This window comes from Notolepis coatsorum (genome assembly GCF_963971535.1).
Source record: "Notolepis coatsorum genome assembly, chromosome: 14".
NCBI classification, from domain to species: Eukaryota; Metazoa; Chordata; class Actinopteri; order Aulopiformes; family Paralepididae; genus Notolepis; species Notolepis coatsorum.
The window spans coordinates 93,466,717-93,492,306 of NC_140178.1; the positions used below are offsets into that span (position 1 = coordinate 93,466,717).

At 46.0% G+C, this 25,590-nt stretch overlaps 1 protein-coding gene across 2 annotated transcripts in view; it reads left to right on the top strand.

Moving 5' to 3' along the window:
* The window catches only part of myh9b (myosin, heavy chain 9b, non-muscle), a 101,091-nt gene that overhangs the window by 61,231 nt on the left and 14,270 nt on the right, over positions 1–25,590 (top strand). For both annotated transcript variants that reach the window (XM_084329611.1, XM_084329612.1), the window contains 23 exons: positions 364–462; positions 1,074–1,217; positions 1,465–1,560; positions 1,828–2,099; positions 2,594–2,767; positions 4,338–4,511; positions 6,906–7,020; positions 9,024–9,211; positions 9,786–9,907; positions 10,041–10,110; positions 10,235–10,395; positions 12,137–12,245; positions 12,722–12,853; positions 14,089–14,295; positions 15,224–15,361; positions 15,904–16,027; positions 16,841–17,012; positions 17,120–17,332; positions 18,898–19,042; positions 19,711–19,917; positions 20,144–20,248; positions 21,654–21,806; positions 22,449–22,697. In XM_084329611.1, the coding sequence (XP_084185737.1) occupies positions 364–462; positions 1,074–1,217; positions 1,465–1,560; positions 1,828–2,099; positions 2,594–2,767; positions 4,338–4,511; positions 6,906–7,020; positions 9,024–9,211; positions 9,786–9,907; positions 10,041–10,110; positions 10,235–10,395; positions 12,137–12,245; positions 12,722–12,853; positions 14,089–14,295; positions 15,224–15,361; positions 15,904–16,027; positions 16,841–17,012; positions 17,120–17,332; positions 18,898–19,042; positions 19,711–19,917; positions 20,144–20,248; positions 21,654–21,806; positions 22,449–22,697 (3,569 nt within the window). The remainder of the gene's footprint in view (positions 1–363; positions 463–1,073; positions 1,218–1,464; positions 1,561–1,827; positions 2,100–2,593; positions 2,768–4,337; positions 4,512–6,905; positions 7,021–9,023; positions 9,212–9,785; positions 9,908–10,040; positions 10,111–10,234; positions 10,396–12,136; positions 12,246–12,721; positions 12,854–14,088; positions 14,296–15,223; positions 15,362–15,903; positions 16,028–16,840; positions 17,013–17,119; positions 17,333–18,897; positions 19,043–19,710; positions 19,918–20,143; positions 20,249–21,653; positions 21,807–22,448; positions 22,698–25,590) is intronic.

The window sequence follows — 25,590 nt, forward strand, 5'->3', positions numbered from 1 at the left end:
ACTAATGGGGTGCAGTTACACAGGGAGAGACGATAGGGGGCGGTATCTTCCCAATTGAGCTCAGAGAGACTCTGCAACACTAGCGTGAGGCTTGATTGATGAAATATGAATTCAAATCGCCAATAAAAAAAATACGACAAACAAACACTATATAGCGTTGCCGGCACTCAACTGCCGGCATGAACTAATGACAAATTACTAATGTCTAATGACAAATGAGAGCCCTAAGCAAGGGGACGAAAGCAGGAGAAATGTCCAGACACTGTATATTGAGTTTTCGATTCCGTACTGCGATAGTTGCACCCCTCACCCGTTAGCCTTTCAGTGTCAGAAAAATGAGTCCTTGACAGTCTTGACCGCCAGACCTGCTGGAGAAGTCCCGTGCCATCCGCCAAGCCAAAGATGAGAGGACCTTCCACGTCTTCTACTACATGCTCACAGGGGCCGGAGACAAGATGCGCTGTAAGCAACGAGTCATTCAGATGTTTGCCTAATGTAATTCGGAAGACTGTTTCCCGTTAGATTTTCAAGCTCCTCTTTAACCCTGTGATGAGTTCAATAAATTAAATTATGTCATCGGTATAGCCTGGTTTTGCTCGCATCTGCTGCTTGCCTACAGAAGATGTTTCAAATCTGAAGATGTTCCAAGATTTCTTAAGATCTCAAAGTATGCCTTGCTAGCTAACGGAAGTATGGAATCGAAATGATTAACGTTAAAACGTCCTATTGTTTAATGATGTTTGGCACTTGCATAACAAGATGGCGTCTCGGGTATGAAAAGACTGCCGTTTGCCTTATTTACTTTGCCCCCATCCTTTATTTTTGTAGATCGCTGTGAACGTGTTTAAATGAGTGGATGACTAATTGACTTCTGAGTATTTAATAACACAAAAACGATGGCGCTGAAACAGTTGTAATCTGTCTTTTTTTATTTAATTTTTTTATATAAATGGATTCTGCCCGTTTAAATTTCTTTTTTTAAATGACATTTTTAATAGCAAAGTTTTCGAAGTGAACGGGACACTTCTACATCTGTACCTCACATGACCTCAAATCCCCCCCTCTCTCCTCAGCCGAGTTGTGTCTGGAGGGCTACAACAACTACCGCTTCCTGGTCAACGGGAACCTGACCATCCCGGGACAGCAGGACAAGGACCTGTTCATGGATACCCTGGAGGCCATGAGGATCATGGGGATCCCTGAGGACGAGCAGATGGGTGAGGGAGGCGGGAGCTTCGTTGTTTATTATGGGTCATGTTATCGTTATTCGGCGTCTGACTTAATTTAACCCTTTCACTGCAGTCTAGTGTGGTAGTGAAAGGGTTAAAGTGCATTATCACAGTCTTTACATACAGTAAAGGAATGTAAATCAAGAAAGATATGAAAATCCAATCGGGAATCACTCGGTAAAATATACAAGAGGATGCAAATAAAATGATGCTAATGTCTCTCCTCTGCTTGCAGGCATGTTGAAGGTGGTGTCCTCTGTTCTTCAGCTGGGGAACATGAGCTTTAAGAAGGAGCGCCACACAGACCAGGCCTCCATGCCCGACAACACAGGTATGACACAGGCCTGTCAATGGACCCTTATGTTATTATATTAACTTAAAAAAGAAAAAGGTAATTAAACCAATTGCACATTTTGAGACCCCCTGTTTGAGACCTGACTTTGGGAACCACTGCACTCGCTGTAATTTCCCTCTTCATTTCCCCTCTTACCCTACCCCTCCCCTCTCTCCCTCTTACCCTACCCCTCCCCTCTCCCCCTTTCCCTCCTACCCTACCCCTCCCTTCTAACCCCCCCCTTTATTTTCTTCCTCCTCACAGCGGCCCAGAAGGTGTGCCACCTGATGGGGATGAATGTGACTGACTTCACCAGGGCCATCCTGTCCCCCAGGATCAAGGTGGGCCGCGACTACGTCCAGAAGGCCCAGACTCAGGAGCAGGCAGAGTTTGCGGTGGAGGCGCTGGCGAAGGCCACCTACGAGAGGATGTTCCGCTGGCTGGTGATGAGGATCAACAAGGCCCTGGACAAGACCAAGAGACAGGGCGCCTCCTTCATCGGCATCCTGGACATCGCCGGCTTTGAGATCTTTGACGTGAGCTGGGGAGGGAAGTTATCAATGAGGGGGTTTCCCCATGCCTCAATTAGGTGAAGGATTGTAGACCAATCCTACTGGCATCATTTGTATGAAAGTCATTTCTTTGGGCCGGTCTGATCTAGAAACACTCGGGCTGTAGGCGTTATCACCAGGTCATGTTTGCGTGAGGACAAACATTAGTCCAAGCTTTAGCCACTCACAGTAGCACAGACTTTTATTATCAGTGATGGCAACACCGTAGCACAGGAAGTCACTCATGCTGCAACACCATCTCACGCTCCAAGGCCACCTCAGAGAGCCAGTAACACCCTGCTCCCTGCTAGGGGACATGGCGTGTTTTCAGAATGATATGGTACAGCGGCGTCTAAACATGTCGTTTGCGTACCTGCTCCCTCATACAAATATTTGCATGACACAAACGCTCTATAAATGTGTTTTTTATTGGCATGTTAACCATACTAATCTAAAACCTTTTTGTTTCCCTCCTGCAGCTCAACTCCTTTGAGCAGCTGTGCATCAATTACACCAACGAGAAGCTGCAGCAGCTGTTCAACCACACCATGTTCATCCTGGAGCAGGAGGAGTACCAGAGGGAGGGCATCGAGTGGAGCTTCATCGACTTCGGTCTGGACCTGCAGCCCTGCATCGACCTCATAGAGAAACCTGTGAGTACAGAGACTGGCTGTCCCTTAGCCCAGTGAGTACAGAGACCCCACTGGCTGTCCCTTAGCCCTGTGAGTACAGAGACCCCACTGGCTGTCCCTTAGCCCAGTGAGTACAGAGACCCCACTGGCTGTCCCTTAGCCCAGTGAGTACAGAGACCCCACTGGCTGTCCCTTAGCCCTGTGAGTACAGAGACCCCACTGGCTGTCCCATAGCCCTGTGAGTACAGAGACCCCACTGGCTGTCCCTTAGCCCTGTGAGTACAGAGACCCCACTGGCTGTCCCTTAGCCCTGTGCATAGCCATATCCATCATCACTACAGTACATGACTATTATCCATCATCACTACTGTACATGACTATTATCCATCATCATTACTGTACATGACTATTATCCATCATCATTACTGTACATGACTATTATCCATCATCATTACTGTACATAACCATATCCATCATCATTACAGTACATAACCATATCCACCTTATCCCAGTACATATTCATATCCATCGTCACTACAGTACATATCCACCTTATCCCAGTACATAACCATATCCATCATCACTACAGTACATAACCACATCAATCATCAGTACATAACTACCAGCACATGTTGCTAAGAGCCCATCCCTCTCCCCACCCCCTGCTGCAACTGTGGTCCAGGAAAGAACTTTCCCTCCCTCCGAATCGTGCAGACGCAAGTGTGTAGAGCTGCAGCGGACATATGCATACGCCGTCTCAAGACCTACTGTAGTCCGGCATGTTATCACCAAATGTACATGCTTGTGTGAAATTTATGTGTGCCGTTATTACTGTCAATGTAATGATTGTGGAATATTTGTATAATGAGGCTATGGCTGTATGTGTGTCACCGAATTTCCCCAAGGGGATCAATAAAGTTCATCCCATCTATCTATATCCACCATATCCCAGTACATAACCATATCCATCGTCACTACAGTACATAACCATATCCATCATCACTACATAACTATATCCACCATATCCCAGTACATAACCATATCCATCGTCACTACAGTACATAACCATATCCATCATCACTACAGTACATAACCATATCCATCATCACTACATAACTATATCCACCATATCCCAGTACATAACCATATCCATCGTCACTACAGTACATAACCATATCCATCATCACTACAGTACATAACCATATCCATCATCACTACATAACTATATCCACCATATCCCAGTACATAACTATATCCATCATCACTACAGTACATGTCCATCATCACTCCAGTATATAACCAGCGCACCCCAGTGCATATTATCCACATCTATCCTCACTGCCTCCCTCCCAGCCCCTGTTCCTATTTACCTTTTCTTTCATCTAGTGTTGATGGTATTCTCATGACATCATGCCTCTCCTACCAGTGTGGTTCAATGCTATAAACACTCCCATAGCCTGCGGTTGTTATGTAATGACGGTCACCTGTTATTTGATTACAATCACCTGTTTACACACAAAGATGTCTACTACGATGTTGATGTAATGGAATACTGTGGATGATCTCATCGTGTTTCTGTCCCTGTCTTCAGGCCAGTCCTCCTGGTATCCTGGCTCTGCTGGACGAGGAGTGCTGGTTCCCCAAAGCCACGGACAAGAGCTTTGTGGAAAAGGTGCTCCAGGAGCAAGGCACTCACTCAAAGTTCCACAAGCCCAAGAAACTGAAGGACGAGGCTGATTTCTGCGTCCTGCACTACGCTGGCAAGGTACATGCAGATGATGCCCCTTTTAATATAGTAAACAAAGTCTTTAATTGTCATGAAGATTAAAACATGGGCGACTCAGGGCGGTTAGGTGGCCGAGCGGAGATTGCGTTCGTCACCAGCCCCGGAGCTGAGCTGGATTTGCCTGTTCGAATCCAGCTCACAGCTCCGGGGTTGTCACCAGCTTGGCTGGCCGTCTGCACTGATACAATTGGCTGTATCAGAGGGTGGGAGAAGCTGGCGGGGTGGGTCCGGGTCGTTGTAAACAGCGACTCCTACAGTTCGGTCGGGGCGCCTGCTAAGCGCGGATTGGACGTGAGGGGGATAGTGTGGTCCTCCCACACGCTACGCCCTCTCAATGAGAATCCGCGCTGCCAGGTGAAAAGAAGCGGTGATTGGCTGGACGTGTGTCGGAGGAAGCACGTGGTAGCCTCCACTCTCCGAGATGATCTGACTGTGGGGGGTAAGTGCGCAGCGATCAGGAAGGGACTGGGAATTGGCATACGACTAACATTGGGATGGGAGAAAATCGGAGGAAAATGGAGCGGGAAAAAGACCAAAAAAAAAAAAAACATGGGCGACTCACAGGAACACACTCATGCACATGAAATGTCTCTGCACTTTTCCCATCCCGTCCCCACCTAAGGGCAGCAGACATGGGCTGCGGCCAATCTATCGATCGTTTTATCAAATTGATTCTTAAAATCCCAAGATTGATCTTCTAAGCTATGTCTTCTTTCAGTGGATGTGTGAAGAGTTACGCTAGAGGTTATTTATAGCGAGCCTCCTGTTCCTGCAGATGTCTAGTTTCTGCTGAACCACTACGGAAACTCTATTGACCAAATTACATCTTTTAATAACCTTGAAACCAGCGCCATCGAGCCCAATTTAATCAAAATCCAATTGAATCTGGACCTTGTGAATTATAATGTAATCTGTGCCGATACCCAACCCAGCCCTAACTGCCACAACAGTGTGTGTGGAACAAAATAAGATGAATATGGCCGTATGTCCTTGGTGTTAATTTAGTCAATGAAAATGATCACTATATATGGTCGTAACGAAGCTTTTTCCCCTGACGAATACAAGACGTCACGTTAATGGAGACCATGTGACACTAACGTGATGAAATTATTCATGCAATGTCGTTGACTAAAAACGACGACACAAAATGTAGTTTGCAAATAAAATCTTGCTAGTTTATTCAACGGCAACACTGTTTACTTGCTACTTGCTAGCTAACAGGAACTCATTTGCCGACAGGAAAGTAACAAACATAATTGTTCGTGCGGAACCCTTATCCCCAACACATCTTTCCGTGGGTGAATTATTGTAATATTCTGGGGTGTGTCGCTCTAGTTGTATGGTCTTAGGAGCACCACTGTTATGCTGGGGGTGTTGTTTCCCCCCGGGAGATATGAGAGGACGGACCGGATGTTACGTTGTTGTTGTGAAGCTAGCGTTGTTGTTGTGAAGCTAGCATATTAGCAGGTAGCTGTGTTGTGATGTGAGAAGGGAAGTATCAACTTGTAAAACCCCATATTGAGCTGGAAATAAACTCCTTTCTTCCCTACATAATACTGCATGACTGATCGCTACATTATGTTGATCCACCACAATAGAACACATTAAATAGCTTACATAAGTCTAACCAGCTAGCACTAACGTTCGCTTTTTTTGTTTAGAAAAAACTCACGGCAACTTATGCGGCTGTTCCCCGCAACGGGTCAAATGCATCTAACATGCTTTGCATCGTCACCGTTCCTTTATGCCCACGTTGCGTGGGCAGATATAAATTAACGTTACGTTAGCTGGCAGCTAACCGTGAGAGAACAGGAGAGAGGAGAGGGGGAGGAGGGGCGGGGGCAGTCTACTTTTCTGTGTGGGGACTGGGGGAGGGGCATTCTGTGTGTTACTGAGGATGGACAGATAATGTTGATATTTAAACATGAATACATAATAAATATAAGAAACGAACCAAAAACGGTGAACAGGAGGTCTATTTGTATTAAAAACAATAGATTGTTTTTCATTTAAATGTCTGGAAGAGCTCAAAAATAAAAACGTCAATTGATATTTCCGTAGCCTTTTTTTAGTTTATCTAAATGTGACTGATTGTGTTAAATGGGCACATAATATCGTCTATCGATCGCAGGCACCTGTATCGTATCGTATCGTGGCAGACTTTGTGATATCGGCAAATATCGTATTGTTGTCCAAAGAATCTATATCGTATCGTGATGAAACTGGTGATTCCCACCCCTACCAGATACCGATACTGTATTTTAGCCTGGTACCAGCCAGATACTGATACTGTATTTTAGCCTGTTATCGGCCAGATATCCAATACCAGTCCGTTCAGTCCTAATCTCCCCCCGTCCCCGTCCCCCTCCCCAGGTGGACTACAAGGCAGACGAGTGGCTGATGAAGAACATGGATCCTCTGAATGACAACGTGGCGTCTCTGCTCAACGTGTCCACAGACAAGTTTGTCTCCGAGCTGTGGAAGGATGGTGAGTTCAGGCCAAAATAAACAGATTTCCTGTGAAGACGCTGCAGTTATTGTTTATTTAGTCTTGGAACGGCATCGGCTTTGGGAAATGTACTCATCTCAAACTCGGAACGGTTGATTTGGAGGATCAAGAAAAAAAGGGCGCGGTTTGAGATGGGTCGGTTCTCCTTTTTGAGTACCTCGGATGAAGAACCGTACAACTGCTTTAAGTTCTCTGAGGAACAATGTTTTCCAACTTTTATCTAAAGATGGTAATTTAGAGTGTTGTGTTTATTCATAGATAAAGACTAGAGGTTGAGTACTTTCTGGTGGTGTATCGCATTCACACTCCCAAGTGATTTGGACTGACTTTAAAAGAAAATAACTTTACAAAACTGAGTTATATGGTTCTTCAATGCGAGAGGGTTCTCTTCATGTTTGTAATAGATGTTTGTTTCCATCCACCTCTTCCTCTGAACCTCCCCATTTTGTCATCGTCTTCTCTCCTGTCGTTCCTACTGGGCCTCAGAGGTCCTTAGTTGTCGGAGCCAATTTTTTTTACAATCGTTTTCCTCTTCTTCACTCACTCCGTGACCAGGCTTCTTTTTCATTGTTTTGGTCTATTCCCATCTCACTCCTATGGTCCATCACAGCTTTTTTTTCATAACTTTTTTTTATTATAAAATACATGATTTTCAACTATTCTTTGAAACCGGCCACTGCCTTCTCCTTAAGTCGAACCTATATCTGATCCTGTCGTCTTTGTTTTATTTATATATGCGTCAAATAAATTGAAATGTTTGTATTGTGACTTAACTACCCCCACCCCCCCAGGTTTTGTGCAGTCTACCTACCACTTATTGCCCTTTCATGGAACTCTCCCTCTCTCCCTCAGTGTAATAGTGTGGTATGGGGACCCCTGGTGTTGGTCATTGGTACTGCAGCAATGGGTATTATACTGCATGGGTTTGGTGTTATCACAGTATACAAAACATGCCCACTACAACTGCCATGTTTTTTTATTACATTTTTGCCATGTTTATTTTATAACATTTACATAGCTACACTATAGCTACATAGTTCAAAGAGCACACATCACAAACTCACTGTGCAGTGCACAGACGCATACTCTCATTCAACAGACGCATACTCTCATTCAACAGACGCATACTCTCATTCAACAGACGCATACTCTCATTCAACAGACGCATACTCGACTAACTGATACTCTCATTCAACAGACGGATACTCCACAGACTCATTCACTCATTCAACAGACGGATACTCCACAGACTCATTCACTCATTCAACAGACTGGATACTCCACAGACTCATTCACTCATTCAACAGACGGATGCACACACTCACTCGACAGACTCACTCTCACAGCACTCACTGCACTGAGTTTCTTCTCGTTATGGTGTGACCTCCCCACGCTTCACTGGCACTTTGACTCCTCTCTCTCCCTCCCTCCCTCCTCCCTCTATACCTCTGCTCTCCCTTCCTTCTCTCTCTCCTCTCCTTCGCTCTCCTCTCCTTCCCTTTCTGCTGCTCTCTCTCCTCTCCTTCGCTCTCCTCTCCTTCCCTTTCTGCTGCTCTCTCTTCCTTCTCTCTCTCCTCTCCTTCTCTTTCTGCTGCTCTTCCTTCCTTCTCTCTTTCCCTTTCTGCTGCTCTCCCTTCTCTCTGCTCCTTTCCCTTCTCTCCCTCCATCCCCTCCCTCTTCCTTCTCTCCCTTCTTTACATTCCTTCTTACCCTTCCTGCTCTTCATCCCTTCCCTCCCCAGACATGTTCCCCACTGCATTCACTGGGTGTTTGTGTGATCGTCTCACTTGGTTTCTCAACATCGTCCATCTTCTCTCTCTCTCCTGGTTCATGTTTTACAAGGAGAGATGGAGACCATATATTATCATTACTATTCCTCTTCTCCACCCGACATGTGCATTTTGGTTCGAGTCTGCCTGGTTTTTAATACATGCATATATTTAGCCCGCCCTGTTCTCACCCTCCTCCTCTCCTCTCCTCAGTGGACCGCATCGTGGGCCTGGACAAGGTGGCCGGTATGTCTGAGCTTCCCGGGGCCTTTAAGACCCGTAAGGGCATGTTCCGTACGGTGGGCCAGCTGTACAAGGAGCAGCTGTCTAAACTCATGGCCACCCTGAGGAACACCAACCCCAACTTTGTCCGCTGCATCATCCCCAACCACGAGAAGAAGGTGTGGCTTCACATCTACACTTAACATCTACACTTAACATCTACACTCTACACTTAACACTTAACATCTACACTTAACACTTACCATCTACACTTAACATCTACACTTAACATCTACACTTAACATCTACACTTAACATCTACACTTAACATCTACACTTTAACATCTACACTTTAACATCTACACTTAACACTTAACATCTACACTTAACATCTACACTTAACATCTACACTTTAACATCTACACTTAACATCTACACTTAACATCTACACTTAACACTTAACATCTACACTTAACATCTACACTTAACCCTTTCACTGCCACACTACAGAAGGTTAACCCTTTACTAGTAAACCTTCTGGTTAACCTTCTGTAGTGTGGCAGTGAAAGGGTTAACATCTATGCTTACAATCTACACTTAACATGTATTTACTTCAGACGGTGAAATCAATGACTGCATCACTATGTCCATTATGCTTTTCGGTCACTATCAATCTCTATCACAATGGAATGACTGGATACATTTAATCGATCTGCTGCCCACTCTCCTCCACCCCCCCCCCCCCCCCCCTAGGCTGGTAAACTGGACCCCCACCTGGTTCTGGACCAGTTGAGGTGTAATGGAGTTCTGGAAGGAATCCGTATCTGCAGACAGGGCTTCCCCAACCGCATAGTCTTCCAGGAGTTCAGACAGAGGCAAGGAACTAATACTTCTAAATTATGATAGATATATGGTCTTCAATTATAATTGGATAATTGGATTGGATGTTATTACCATGGTATTGCCAATAATGTTTAATTACTATATCCCCGTCTGTCTCACCTCTAGGTATGAGATCCTGACTCCCAACGCCATCCCAAAGGGCTTCATGGATGGCAAGCAGGCCTGTGTGCTCATGGTACGATGCTACATTATTCTGAAACTCTCTCTACCACATTTAATTCTAAAACGGGTTTCCTTGAAGAAACATAAACTGGACAGAGTTGGACTGATGTGTGCGTTTCTCTCTTATTTTTTGTCAGATCAAATGTCTGGAGCTGGACCCCAACTTGTACCGTATTGGTCAGAGCAAGGTGTTCTTCAGGGCTGGAGTCCTGGCTCACCTGGAGGAGGAGAGGGACATGAAGATCACTGACGTCATCATCAGCTTCCAGGCCTGGTGCAGAGGCTATGTGGCCCGCAAGTAAGATGAGACCACCACTACTTTTACTGCTACTACACTCAACCACAACCACCACTACTGCTACTATTCAACCACCACTACTAGTACCTTTACTGCTACTACACAACCACAATCACCACTGCTACTACTATTCAACCACCACCACTACTTTTACTGCTACTACACAACCACAATCACCACTGCTACTACTATTCAACCACCACCACTACTTTTACTGCTACTACACTCAACCACAATCACCACTGCTGCTACTATTCAACCAGCACCACTACTTTTACTGCTACTACACAACCACAATCACCACTGCTGCTACTATTCAACCACCACCACTACTTTTGCTGCTACTACACTCAACCACAATCACCACTGCTGCTACTATTCAACCACCACCACTACTACCTTTACTGCTACTACACAACCACAATCACCACTGCTACTACTATTCAACCACCACTACTACCTTTACTGCTACTACACAACCACAATCACCACTGCTACTACTATTCAACCACCACTGTTACTATTCAACCACCACCACTGCTACCTTTACTGCTACTACACACAATCACCACTGCTACTACTATTCAACCACCACTACTACCTTTACTGCTACTACACAACCACAATCACCACTGCTACTACTATTCAACCACCACTGCTACTACACAACCACAATCACCACTGCTACTATTCAACCACCACTGCTACTACACAACCACAATCACCACTGCTACTATTCAACCACCACTGCTACCTTTACTGCTACTACACACAATCACCACTACTACTACACTCAACCACAATCATCACTACTACTATTCAACCACCACTGTTACTATTCAACCACCACCACTACTACTACACTCGACCACAATCACCACTGTACTAGTATTCAACCACCACTCTTACTATTCAACCACCACTGTTACTAATTACTATTCAACCACCACTCTTACTACTATTCAACCACCACTCTTACTACTATTCAACCACCACTCTTACTACTATTCAACCACCACTCTTACTACTATTCAACCACCACTCTTACTACTATTCAACCACCACTGTTACTACTATTCAACCACCACTCTTACTACTATTCAACCACCACTCTTACTACTATTCAACCACCACTCTTACTACTATTCAACCACCACTCTTACTACTATTCAACCACCACTCTTACTATTCAACCACCACTGTTACTAATTACTATTCAACCACCACTCTTACTACTATTCAACCACCACCACTGCTACCTTTACTACTACTGTTGTACCACCATCACTACTACTATTCAACCACAACTACTATTCAACCACCACCACTGCTACCTTTACTACTACTACTACTACTGTTGAACCACCATCACTACTACTATTTAACCACAACTACTATTAAACCACCACCACTGCTGCTACTACTATTAAACCACCACCACTATTCAACCACTGCCACTACTATTCCACCACCACCACTACTATTCAACAACCACCACCACTGCTACTACTACTATACTCAATTACTACAACTAGTTTATGGTTTATTCTATCCATCTTCCTGTAATAATCAGTGACTGGTAGCATGTGTATTGGCTCTGTGTAGTGTACCTACTGGTTTGTCCTGGTACCACATGTATTGGCTCGGTGTAGTGTGTGTGTGTACCTACACGTAGAACACCAATGTAAGTTGTGCATTCCTTGACTTGGCTATTAAAAGTGATTGTTGTTTTGCTCGGCAGGGCCTTTGCCAAGAGGCAGCAGCAGCTGACGGCCATGAGGGTGATCCAGAGGAACTGTGCTGCCTACCTGAAGCTCAGGAACTGGCAGTGGTGGCGGCTCTTCACCAAGGTACACCCCCCACGCTTTAACAAGTCTCTGTGAACAACCTTCTCTCCTGTGGCTCTCATACTTCGTCTCCCCCAAAGCCTTCCTACTGTCTCAAATAAGAACATTCTTTCCTGTGTCTCCCTCTCAGCCTTCCTACTGTCTCAGGAGAGACGGTTCTTTATTGTGTCTCCCCTACTGTCTTCTTCTTAGCCTTCCTACTGTCTCCATAAAGAGCCTTCTCTCCTGTGTCTCCCCTACTGTCTCCTTCTTAGCCTTCCTACTGTCTCCATAAAGAGCCTTCTCTCCTGTGTCTCCCCTACTGTCTCCTTCTTAGCCTTCCTACTGTCTCCATAAAGAGCCTTCTCTCCTGTGTCTCCCCTACTGTCTCCTTCTCAGCCTTCCTACTGTCTCCATAAAGAGCCTTCTCTCCTGTGTCTACCCTAGTGAGTGGACTGCCCAGTCTCCTTTTTAAAAATAACACATCCTCTCCCTCCCAGGTGAAGCCCCTGTTGCAGGTGAGCCGACAGGAGGAGGAGATGCAGGCCAAGGACGATGAGCTGGTCAAGGTCAAGGAGAAGCAAGGGTTCGCTGAGCAGCAGCTTCAGGAGATGGAGGTCAAGCAGCAACAGGTAAGTTCACTTGGAATATTCCACCACCCACCCTATACTAACTGTTGTCTCCGGCTCTCTGTAGCTGAGCCCCAAGAACCCCCCCCAGGAAGCCCCTCTATACTAACTGCTCTCTCTAGCTGAGCCCCAAGAACCCCCCCAGGAAGCCCCTCTATACTAACTGCTCTCGCTCTCTAGCTGAGCCCCAAGAACCCCCCCAGGAAGCCCCTCTATACTAACTGCTCTCTAGCTGAGCCCCAAGAACCCCCCCAGGAAGCCCCTCTATACTAACTGCTCTCTAGCTGAGCCCCAAGAACCCCCCAGGAAGCCCCTCTATACTAACTGCTCTCTGTAGCTGAGCCCTAAGGAAGCCCCTCTATACTAACTGCTCTCTCTAGCTGAGCCCTAAGGAAGCCCCTCTATACTAACTGCTCTCTCTCTAGCTGAGCCCTAAGGAAGCCCCTCTATACTAACTGCTCTCTCTCTCTCTAGCTGAGCCCTAAGGAAGCCCCTCTATACTAACTGCTCTCTCTCTCTAGCTGAGCCCTAAGGAAGCCCCTCTATACTAACTGCTCTCTCTAGCTGAGTCCTAAGGAAGCCCCTCTATACTAACTGCTCTCTCTGTAGCTGAGCCCCAAGGAAGCCCCTCTATACTAACTGTTGTCTCCGGCTCTCTCTAGCTGAGCCCTAAGGAAGCCCCTCTATACTAACTGCTCTCTAGCTGAGTCCTAAGGAAGCCCCTCTATACTAACTGCTCTCTCTCTCTAGCTGAGCCCTAAGGAAGCCCCTCTATACTAACTGCTCTCTCTCTCTAGCTGAGCCCTAAGGAAGCCCCTCTATACTAACTGCTCTCTCTCTTTCTAGCTGAGCCCTAAGGAAGCCCCTCTATACTAACTGCTCTCTCTCTTTCTAGCTGAGCCCTAAGGAAGCCCCTCTATACTAACTGCTCTCTCTCTGTAGCTGAGCCCTAAGGAAGCCCCTCTATACTAACTGCTCTCTCTCTCTCTAGCTGAGCCCTAAGGAAGCCCCTCTATACTAACTGCTCTCTCTCTCTCTAGCTGAGCCCTAAGGAAGCCCCTCTATACTAACTGCTCTCTCTCTCTCTAGCTGAGCCCTAAGGAAGCCCCTCTATACTAACTGCTCTCTCTCTCTCTAGCTGAGCCCTAAGGAAGCCCCTCTATACTAACTGCTCTCTCTCTCTCTCTAGCTGAGCCCTAAGGAAGCCCCTCTATACTAACTGCTCTCTCTCTCTCTAGCTGGGCGCAGAGAAGCTAGCTCTGCAGGAGCAGCTGCAGGCTGAGACGGAGCTGTGCGCGGAGGCCGAGGAGATGAGGGCCCGCCTGGCCGCTAAGAAGCAGGAGCTGGAGGAGATTCTCCATGACCTGGAGGCCCGTGTGGAGGAAGAGGAGGAGCGCGCCACTCACCTACAGGGGGAGAGGAAGAAGATGCAGCAGAACATCACGGTGGGGAGGGAGTGACGCGAACACTCTACACATTTGACTGTCCCAATTTGACACTGCATTCTCACAAACGTAGTTTTGCACCTTCACACGAGCCCTGTCCCAATGCTGAGTGAGTCAGACTGATGCTCACTTCAAAGTGAGGCGATCAGAAGTGATACTTTTTTATTTATTTCACCAGGTAAGAAGCTTGAGCTCTTTTTCGAGCAACACCTGACATAAAGCAACAAACAACCATACAGGACAATAAATTAACATGGACAAAGGATAAAGATAAAAATAGCAAATGATGGCTTAAAACCCTGTGTCTACCCATCTGTCTGACCCTGTGTCTGTGTCTGACCCGTGTGTCTGTCTGCCTGTCTGACCCTGTGTCTGTCTGACCCTGTGTCTGCCCGTCTGTCTGTCTGCCTGTCTGACCCTGTGTCTGTCTGACCCTGTGTCTGCCCGTCTGTTTGACCCCGTGTCTGTGTCTGACCCGTGTGTCTGTCTACCAGTCTGTCTGACCCTGTGTCTGTCTGTCTGACCCTGTCTGCCCGCCTGTCTGACCCTGTGTCTGTCTGTCTGACCCTGTCTGCCCGTCTGTTTGACCCCGTGTCTGTGTCTGACCCGTGTGTCTGTCTACCAGTCTGTCTGACCCTGTGTCTGTCTGTCTGACCCTGTCTGCCCGCCTGTCTGACCCTGTCTGCCCGCCTGTCTGACCCTGTGTCTGTTTCTGTCTGACCCTGTCTGCCCGCCTGTCTGACCCTGTCTGCCCGCCTGTCTGACCCTGTCTGCCCGTCTGTCTGACCCTGTGTCTGACCCTGTGTCTGCCCGTCTGTCTGACCCTGTCTGCCCGTCTGACCCTGTCTGCCCGTCTGTCTGACCCTGTGTCTGTGTCTGACCCTGTGTCTGCCCGTCTGTCTGACCCTGTCTGCCCGTCTGTCCACAGGATCTGGAGCAGCAGCTGGACGAGGAGGAGGCAGCCAGACAGAGGACCCAGCTGGAGAAGGTGACCCTGGAGGCCAAGATGAAGAAGGTGGAGGAAGACGTGATGTTGCTGGACGACCAGAACAACAAACTCAACAAGGTCAGAACCACCATCTGTACTCTATTTCATAGTCAAACTGATTGCTCCAGGAAAAGATTAGTTTGATGTATAGAAGAGCAGTGTGTACAGTAGAGCCACATGCACCAGAGTTCATGAGATGCTGTAATTCTGTTTTGAGGAGGACATTATGATAATTGGACATAAAAGCAGGTTTTGTGAGTCTGGAGAGCTTGGCCACATCGGCACCAAATCTGCAGACCTTGAAGAACCGCAGGCACCGTTTCCTCCACTGCTTTCAGCTGCAGTAGAGGCCCAACACTCATTGGAACCATGTGACTGAAATGTAGTTTTTATTTTTTTAGATTCTGTAATGCCGCCAAATGGTGACTTCTAGGGGAAAAGAGCCCTGATTGGTATTTTTAGTTTGTCTGATGTGGGTTGGAGTTGAGTGGGAATAGGTGATGGGTTGCTATTGCTGACTACACCTCAGCCTCTGCCAAGAGTTCTGGGGAAATTCATAGTATAGTATGTGTTGAAGCCTTTATTGAAATATGATTATTTGACCCTGGTTGCAACTTTAGGAGAAGAAGCTAATGGATGAGAGGATCTCTGAGTTCACCACCAACCTGGCTGAGGAGGAGGAGAAGTCAAAGAGTCTGCAGAAACTTAAGACCAAGCATGAAGCCATGATCACTGACCTCGAGGGTAGGTAGACGGAACACACGCCAAGCATGAAGCCATGATCACTGACCTCGAGGATATGTAGACGGAACACACGCCAAGCATGAAGCCATGATCACTGACCTCGAGGATATGTAGACGGAACACACGCCAAGCATGAAGCCATGATCACTGACCTCGAGGATATGTAGACGGAACACACACCAAGCATGAAGCCATGATCACTGACCTCAAGGATATGTAGACGGAACACACACCAAGCATGAAGCCATGATCACTGACCTCGAGGGTAGGTAGACGGAACACACACCAAGCATGAAGCCATGATCACTGACCTCGAGGATATGTAGACGGAACACACACCAAGCATGAAGCCATGATCACTGACCTCGAGGGTAGGTAGACGGAACACACACCAAACATGAAGCCATGATCACTGACCTCGAGGGTAGGTAGACGGAACACACACCAAGCATGAAGCCATGATCACTGACCTCGAGGGTAGGTAGACGGAACACACACCAAGCATGAAGCCATGATCACTGACCTCGAGGGTAGGTAGACGGAACACACACCAAGCATGAAGCCATGATCACTGACCTCGAGGGTAGGTAGACGGAACACACACCAAACATGAAGCCATGATCACTGACCTGGAGTTTGGTAGAAGGAACACGCTGCATCGCAAAACTCTACCTCACAATTGACGTCGGATCATTTCACTGACTATGCAACGTATCTTTTGAGAGTGACTAGGGCAAAGCGATCACCTCAACCTCTTGATGACATATTCTTCTCCCCCCCCCCCCCCCCCCCGTCTGTTCCTCCCTCCACCAGACCGCCTGCGCCGGGAGGAGAAGCAGCGACAGGAGCTGGAGAAGAACCGGCGTAAGCTGGAGGGAGACTCCACCGAGGCCACCGACCAGATCTCCGAGCTCCATGCCCAGATCGCAGAGCTCCGCGCCCAGCTGGCCAAGAAGGAGGAGGAGCTACAGGCAGCCCTGGCCAGGTGTGTGTGTGTGTAACGCAAGCTTGTAGATCATCTTTCTGTGTGTTGTGGAAGTTCACAGGGTTCAATGTTTCACTTAAATCTCACCCTGTTCCTCCTGTGGTCAGGATCGAGGAGGAGGCGGCTCAGAAGAACCTGGCCCAGAAGAAGATCCGCGAGATGGAGGCCCAGCTGTCTGAGCTGCAGGAGGACCTGGAGCTGGAGAGACAGGCGCGCACCAAGGCGGAGAAGCACCGCCGAGACCTGGGAGAGGAGCTGGAGGCCCTGAAGACGGAGCTGGAGGACACCCTGGACTCCACCGCCGCCCAGCAGGAGCTCAGGTACACGAAGAAGAGGAAGATTTACTTTATTGTTGGAGGAAGATTACTTTATTGTTTGAGGATGAGGAAGATTACATGTTAGTTTACATGACCTAGTCTCATTTACATGACCTAGTCTCCTACACATATGGATTTAATCGGAGGTCATCTCAGGGCAGGCATAAAAGCGTTCAGTCTTGAGACTGATTTCCGTCAATTTGATTATATTTATATAATATTTTGATTTATATTTAGAGGGGCCGAGGTTCACCCACCACCACAGTCTCACTAAATCCTGTGGGAAACACTGAGGATTAAAAAAAAAATTACGGCTGTGGGTAGGGCGTTCCACATTGTTGTGGCATAATTGCGAAACGTGTTTAGTCCCTTGTTTGTATGATAACAAGCCTTTTAGTTCATGGTTCAAAGTAATGGGAAAAGGGTGCTAGCTCGCCATCAATCAGAAGCTAGCCACAAGACTTGCATTCACGCTCTCCAGCACACAGCCTCCCTGCCTGGCACAACAACCACAACAGTAGGGTCTATAGTCAGTCAGGACAGTAGGCTCTACAAGTAGGCTCCCTTAAAACACTAACGCTATTAAAAAAAAATACAGTGGAGGTTAAAATAAGAATGACTTGGCCTGAAAAAAAGGTCAGGAGATTTTTTTTTGCTTTAATCCCGGTCTCAGGGTCACCTTCAGAGGTCGGCTCGGGGTCACCTTCAGAACACTACTCAAGTAAACTATGAGTTTATTTTTGAAGAAATCTAACTTGTCAACATACCCTGAGGCACAGAGCTTAATGTGCGCAATGCTTTGAAATGTCTATATAACTATTTATGCATTTTAGTTCCCATTAGTAGTCTTACGTTCTTTATTGAGCCAGTAGAAGGGTTGAGAAAGTAGGGGAGATACTAGAGAAGGTTCTTTATTGAGACTGTAGGAAGGTTGAGAGAGTAGGGGAGATACTGGAGAGAAGGTTCTTTATTGAGACTGTAGGAAGGCTGAGAGAGTAGGGGAGATACTAGATAAGGTTCTTTATTGAGACTGTAGGAAGGCTGAGAGAGTAGGGGAGATACTGGAGAGAAGGTTCTTTATTGAGACGGTAGGAAGGCTGAGAGAGTAGGGGAGATACTGGAGAGAAGGTTCTTTATTGAGACTGTAGGAAGGCTGAGAGAGTAGGGGAGATACTAGAGAGAAGGTTCTTTATTGAGACTGTAGGAAGGCTGAGAGAGTAGGGGAGATACTGGAGAGAAGGTTCTGCATTGAGACTGTAGGAAGGCTGAGAGAGTAGGGGAGATACTGGAGAGAAGGTTCTTTATTGAGACTGTAGGAAGGCTGAGAGATTAGGGGAGATACTAGAGAGAAGGTTCTTTATTGAGACTGTAGGAAGGCTGAGAGAGTAGGGGAGATACTGGAGAGAAGGTTCTGCATTGAGACAGTAGGAAGGCTGAGAGTGCAGAGGAGAGATGGTTCAGGCAGGATTGGATCCCAGGCCAGCAGGGGTCCTACACATTCCAGAGGCGCCATCTCTGGGCACCCCATTATTTAAACATGAAGACTAATGCCTTCTCCTCTTCATCAGGACCAAGCGAGAGACTGAGGTGGCCCATCTGAAGAAGTCTCTGGATGACGAGGCTAAAGTCCACGAGAATCAGGTCACAGAGATGAGGCATAAACAGGGCCAGGCCTTCGACGAACTCAACGAGCAGCTGGAGCAGGCCAAGAGGGTAAATGACACTCATCGATGGTCGTCTATATTGCCTGTTTTACATACTTTTAGTTAGTCGCTTTAATGTACACCACTGCACACATTAGGATCGACATGAGGGTTTTGGCTCCAATACAGATTTGTCTATATTTGGGAGCTTACATTTGTGATGACTGACTGCCATGTCTGCCATGATGTCTGTTGAACACAAATAAATAGCCGTATGCTTAAAGAGTCCATATTATGCCCATTTCCCAGTTTAATATAAACATTTTCATGGTCTATTTACAAACATTGGCATGTTTTTTTTATGGACAAAAAGCACCTAGTAGCAGCACCTCAGGCTCAATCAGCCTCAAACTGGTTTTATTTTGCTTTGCTCATATCATTAAATGCAAATGAGATGGTGCTCTCCTGTACTGCAGCACTTCCTTGTTCACCAAATTCAGATCAAACTGTAAAAGTAGATGTTGCAGATCAAATATGAATGCGCTTCAATTTGTACATAACCCTCAAAGGATGGGACATGCATGCTAGGTACACTCCTGCCATTGACCAGGGTGCTGACATTACAACGGGAGTTGGTCTGCATTTGACCACCTAACTACCTGGGCAGCCAGAGGAATAATTTCCCTGCAGGGACAATCGAGTACAACTTAACTTTACTCCTCTCTCTCTCCCTTACAGAACAAGGTGTCTGTGGACAAGGCCAAGCAGGCGCTGGAGTCTGAGAGGAACGAGCTGGCCATCGAGCTGCAGACCCTCATGCAGGGTAAGGGGGACTCTGAGCACCGCAGGAAGAAGGCTGAGGCTCAGGTCCAGGAGCTCCAGGTCAAACATGGAGAGAGCGAGCGCCAGAGGCTGGAGCTGGCAGACAAAGTGGCCAAGATGCAGGTACGAGGCCTCGATTAGGGGCTGGTGCTTTTTTATCATGATTTAAATAAATAAAGGAATTTATATAACTGACATTGAGCACTGTTTCTCGTGTTGAGAAGCGGGTGCTCTTTGAAGAACAGGTACCCAGCACTGGGAATAAAGGCACATTTGTGTACATTCACAACCTAAGCATAAAGCGTATTCATGTTTACTACATTAACTCGCGTTGTGATTCTTTTTTCAGACCGAGCTGGACACCGTGAGCGGCTTGTTGAGTGACGTGGAGGGAAAGTCTGTCAAAGCCACCAAGGACTGTTCTGCTGTAGAGTCCCAGCTGCAGGATGTGCAGGTAGACTCAACGCAAAGCACCAAGCAAGACTATTATACACCGCTTTGTCCCTTCTGTACTTCCACAGATCACTGTGGTCAAAGTTATTTAGCTTTATCATGAAGAACTCCCCACATTTTGCCCAATAGGACAAGTACAGCGTTTCCTCTACATTCATTAATGTGTGTTGGACCACCAGCACGCAGTAAGAACATTCACCACAACTAGATAATATGGGGAAAACATTATATTGTATCTTTGTTTCCCTCAAAGGGACAAACTAGTGCTTGGAAGTAGTGCTTTAATCATAATTGCGTATTTAAATATGAGCCGTTTAACTCATTCAGAGCCACGGCATTATGACCATATTAGGGCTAGCGTGCCAGCACTGAGGTCAATGGGAGGACGGGGAAATTTGCAAACGCTTAAACTATATCTTAAATTATGAGTCTAATACACCCGTCGCTTATCAATGACTTGCTTGCAGTCAACATGTACGAAACGAATTGTTTTTTCATTGGTACATTTCCATTTTATACCGTTTTGAATAAGAGTATAGTTTTGGAGATGTCTAGTAATTCCAGAGAAATTCCGCAATAATAGCTCGTTAGTCGAATACACAAAACACGTAATTTTTCGGCTGATTTATGAATCGTTTTCAAATAAACGCTAGATTATCGATAGTATATGTGTACTTATGCACGCTAGAGAAGCGGGCTGAAAAATCGATTGTCCATGCCGTGGTCAGCGCTAACGTTACGCACACACACACGCTGCGATGGCGGAGAAAAAAACATCTGATTAACCCAATACTGGTCAAATAGAGTCCTTACCTCACATCAGATGTTCTGCAAAAAGATTAATCCAATTCCTGATCGCCATTCCAAATATTGATCGTGTTTATTGATCCAACGTTATAGTCCAAAACACATAATCGACGCTGCTCCCCAGTGAATGTGGTAATGGCTACTGCTCGCCCAAGAAGGGAAACCCCGGGACCGGAGTTTTTTTTTCTGATTCACAGTCCCATCCGGGAGACGATGGGCGGCGGTATTTGCCCTTTTCGAGCTCAGACCCATTCCCAATGATAACGTCAGGCTGGATGGATGAAAAATGAATGGATATTGCTAATAAAAGAAATAACTATTAAAACCCGAGTTTTCTCTGGTCTTGGCACTCAACGCATGGCGAGTTAACCCGACTAATCTCGTGGTTGTCACTGAATGGGTTAATGCTTCAACCAGAACCAAAACTAAGCAACAGGGATGGATGTGGGACAAACGCTACCTATTACCCCCCCGTCCTCGCTGCTACAAAACCACTAGAGGAAACACTGCTGTGCGGGTCATTAAGTTATATGAAACATCCTTTAGTGTTGTTACTAAACACTCACCTTCTCATCTTCTCCTCTTTCTACCTTCGACAGGAACTGCTCACGGAGGAGACCCGCCAGAAGCTGTCCCTCAACACCCGTCTGCGCCAGCTGGAGGACGAACAGAACGCCGTGAAGGAACAGCTGGAGGAGGAGGAAGAGGCCAAGAGGAATGTGGAGAAACAGCTCTTCACTGTTCAGTCTCAGGTAAACTGCTCTTCACTGTTCAGTCTCAGGTAAACGGCTCTTCACTGTTCAGTCTCAGGTAAACGGCTCTTCACTGTTCAGTCTCAGGTAAACGGCTCTTCACTGTTCAGTCTCAGGTAAACTGCTCTTCACTGTTCAGTCTCAGGTAAACTGCTCTTCACTGTTCAGTCTCAGGTAAACGGCTCTTCACTGTTCAGTCTCAGGTAAACTGCTCTTCACTGTTCAGTCTCAGGTAAACTGCTCTTCACTGTTCAGTCTCAGGTAAACGGCTCTTCACTGTTCAGTCTCAGGTAAACGGCTCTTCACTGTTCAGTCTCAGGTAAACTGCTCTTCACTGTTCAGTCTCAGGTAAACTGCTCTTCACTGTTCAGTCTCAGGTAAACAGCTCTTCACTGTTCAGTCTCAGGTAAACTGCTCTTCACCGTTCAGTCTCTGGTCAAGTTAAACGGCTATTTATTAGGGGTGGGAATCACCGGAGGCCCCGCCATATATTATCACGATACGACAGTATTGCGGTTTATTTTTTCAACTGCAAATTATGTCTCTAATGAAAAAACGTCATCTGCAATATAATTTTATATATTACACATGCATCCATCCTTTTTATCCAATAAGATAATTTTCTCTTTTCCCCACTTATAGCTCGCTGAGATGAAGAAGAAGGTGGAGCAGGAGGCCGGCTGTCTGGAGAGCGCTGAAGAGGGGAAGAAGAGGCTTCAGAGGGACCTGGAGGGAGTCAACCAGCGCATGGAGGAGAAGTGCTCCGCCTTCGAGAAGCTGGACAAGACCAAGACCCGTCTGCAGCAGGAGCTGGATGACCTGCTAGTGGACCAGGACCACCTCAGACAGATCGTCTCCAACCTGGAGAAGAAGCAGAAGAAGTTTGACCAGGTCAGATGATTGATGTGGATGGTACTACCTTAGTCGGTGACTGTTAAAGAGATCGACCATCTATTTTACTTTTAGTTAAAGAAATAATGATGGAAAACCCAGAAATATGAATATTTGAGACTCAAGTTCTTAAGCTCTAAATGAATTAGTAACGGCGTACCTCTTCAGTGAACTACTACATAATGGTCGACATCTATAAAGCATCCTCATACCTTTTCTAGAACACCCTCGTATCTTAAGGCATCCTCATACCTTTTCTAGAACACCCTCATATCTTAAGGCATCCTCATACCTTTTCTAGAACACCCTCATATCTTAAGGCATCCTCATACCTTTTCTAGAACACCCTCATATCTATAAAGCATCCTCATACCTTTTCTAGAAAACCCTCGTATCTTAAAGCATCCTCATACCTTTTCTAAAACACCCTTGTATCTTAAAGCATCCTCATACCTTTTCTAGAACACCCTCGTATCTTAAGGCATCCTCATACCTTTTCTAGAACACCCTCGTATCTTAGGGCATCCTCATACCTTTTCTAGAACACCCTCGTATCTTAAGGCATCCTCATACCTTTTCTAGAACACCCTCGTATCCTCATACCTTTTCTAAAACACCCTTGTATCTTAAAGCATCCTCATACCTTTTATAGAACACCCTCGTATCTTAAGGCATCCTCATACCTTTTCTAGAACACCCTCGTATCTTAAGGCATCCTCATACCTTTTATAGAACACCCTCGTATCTTAAGGCATCCTCATACCTTTTCTAGAACACCCTCGTATCTTAAAGCATCCTCTTACCTTTTCTAGAACACCCTCGTATCTTAAAGCATCCTCATACCTTTTCTAGAACACCCTCGTATCTTAAAGCATCCTCATACCTTTTCTAGAACACCCTCGTATCTTAAAGCATCCTCATACCTTTTCTAGAACACCCTCGTATAGGGATGGGAATCGAAAACTGGTTCCCGTTGGGAACCGGTTCCTAATTGGCCGATGCCTGGAACCGTGTGGCTCCCGTGACTTTCGATTCCCTTATCGCTGCCTACAGTTGCGCAATAATGTTAGCCGTTAGCATGTAGCCATGGCAGACTCTATTTGATTCCTTAATGGCTCGAAATTGCCTGGGTTTTGGTAATATGCTCCCGAAATGCTCCTGCTGTTTGGCTACTTCTATGTGCAGTGAAAACTACTTGAATGCTTTAGAACCTAGTCATTGATTTAGATCAGGCTGAGCTAAAATTAGCCGCGGAGCTAACGTGAGCTAACGCTATTTAATCAAGCTCACAAAGAGAGATAAACAGCTGACAGCGGATAGTACAGGTACAAATACAATAAAACAGCAGGTGGGGGCTGTTGTGTAAACCTTGTACTCTTTAGTTCACATATAATGAGAGACGGAATGTTTGTTTACAAGACTGTAAGCCAGGAAGTACAGTGGTGCAACATACAAATGTGTCCGTGTAGCAACACAAGCCAATACCTTATAGGACAGGGGCCCGGGGAGCTCTCTCTCTCTGTGTGTGTGTGTGTGTGTGTGAGAGAGAGAGTGTGTGAGTGAGAGACAGAAGTCAGAGGAATAACAACCGGTTATTCAATAGATTAAATTAGTTTAAGAATAAAAAAATAAATACATTTTAAGAGAATCTCAAATACATTATTTTATTTAAGTGTAGGCTATAGTTAATGTTTTATTTTTTACAGTTTTTGTATTTTTCTGACATGGGGGCTCAACAATAAATGACAATCAGAAATGTCAAGTTGCATGTTATTCTAACCAGCTTAGACCCCTATACGCTCTGCATCTTCTGGCCGCCTCAGACCTACTCCTATCCGAGCTCCGGGAGGGTCATCAAAGAGAAGTCGCCTATTCTCAGTCCTTGCCCCACAATGGTGGAATGAACTACCCACCCCAGTTAGGACAGCCGAAACCCATCCAATCTTTCGCCGTCGACTAAAGACGCACTTCTTCAACCATTATCTGAATAAAAAAAAAAACATCTAACCCTAACTAACCGTACTGTCATGCACTTGTCCTAATAAACTAACCTACACTTTAGCACTCAACACTTTGATGAACATTGTTGCTCAGCCGATAGAGTTGTGCCCTTCCTGATGGCTTGTCGTACAGAACTTGTAAGTCGCTTTGGATAAAAGCGTCAGCTAAATGACTAAATGTAGTTCTGTTGCATTTTCAATTTATTTATTTAAATTATAAATTGATCAGGTATCGATAAGGGAATCGATAAAGAATCGAATCGATAAGCAGAATCGATAATGGAATCGTATCGATAAAATCCTATCAATTCCCATCCCTACCCTCGTATCTTAAGGCATCCTCATACCTTTTCTAGAACACCCTCGTATCTTAAAGCATCCTCATACCTTTTCTAGAACACCCTCGTATCTTAAGGCATCCTCATACCTTTTCTAGAACACCCTCGTATCTTAAGGCATCCTCATACCTTTTCTAGAACACCCTCATATCATACCTTTGCTAGAACACGCTTGTATCTTAAAGCATCCTCATACCTTTTCTAGAACACCCTCGTATCTTAAGGCATCCTCATATCTTTTCTAGAACACCCTCGTATCTTAAGGCATCCTCATATCTTTTCTAGAACACTCTCGTATCCTCATACCTTTTCTAGAACACTCTCGTATCTTAAAGCATCCTCATATCTTTTCTAGAACACCCTCGTATCTTAAGGCATCCTCATATCTTTTCTAGAACACTCTCGTATCCTCATACCTTTTCTAGAACACGCTCGTATCTTAAGGCATCCTCATACCTTTTCTAGAACACCCTCATATCTTAAGGCATCCTCATACCTTTTCTAGAACACCCTCATATCTTAAGGCATCCTCATACCTTTTCTAGAACACCCTCA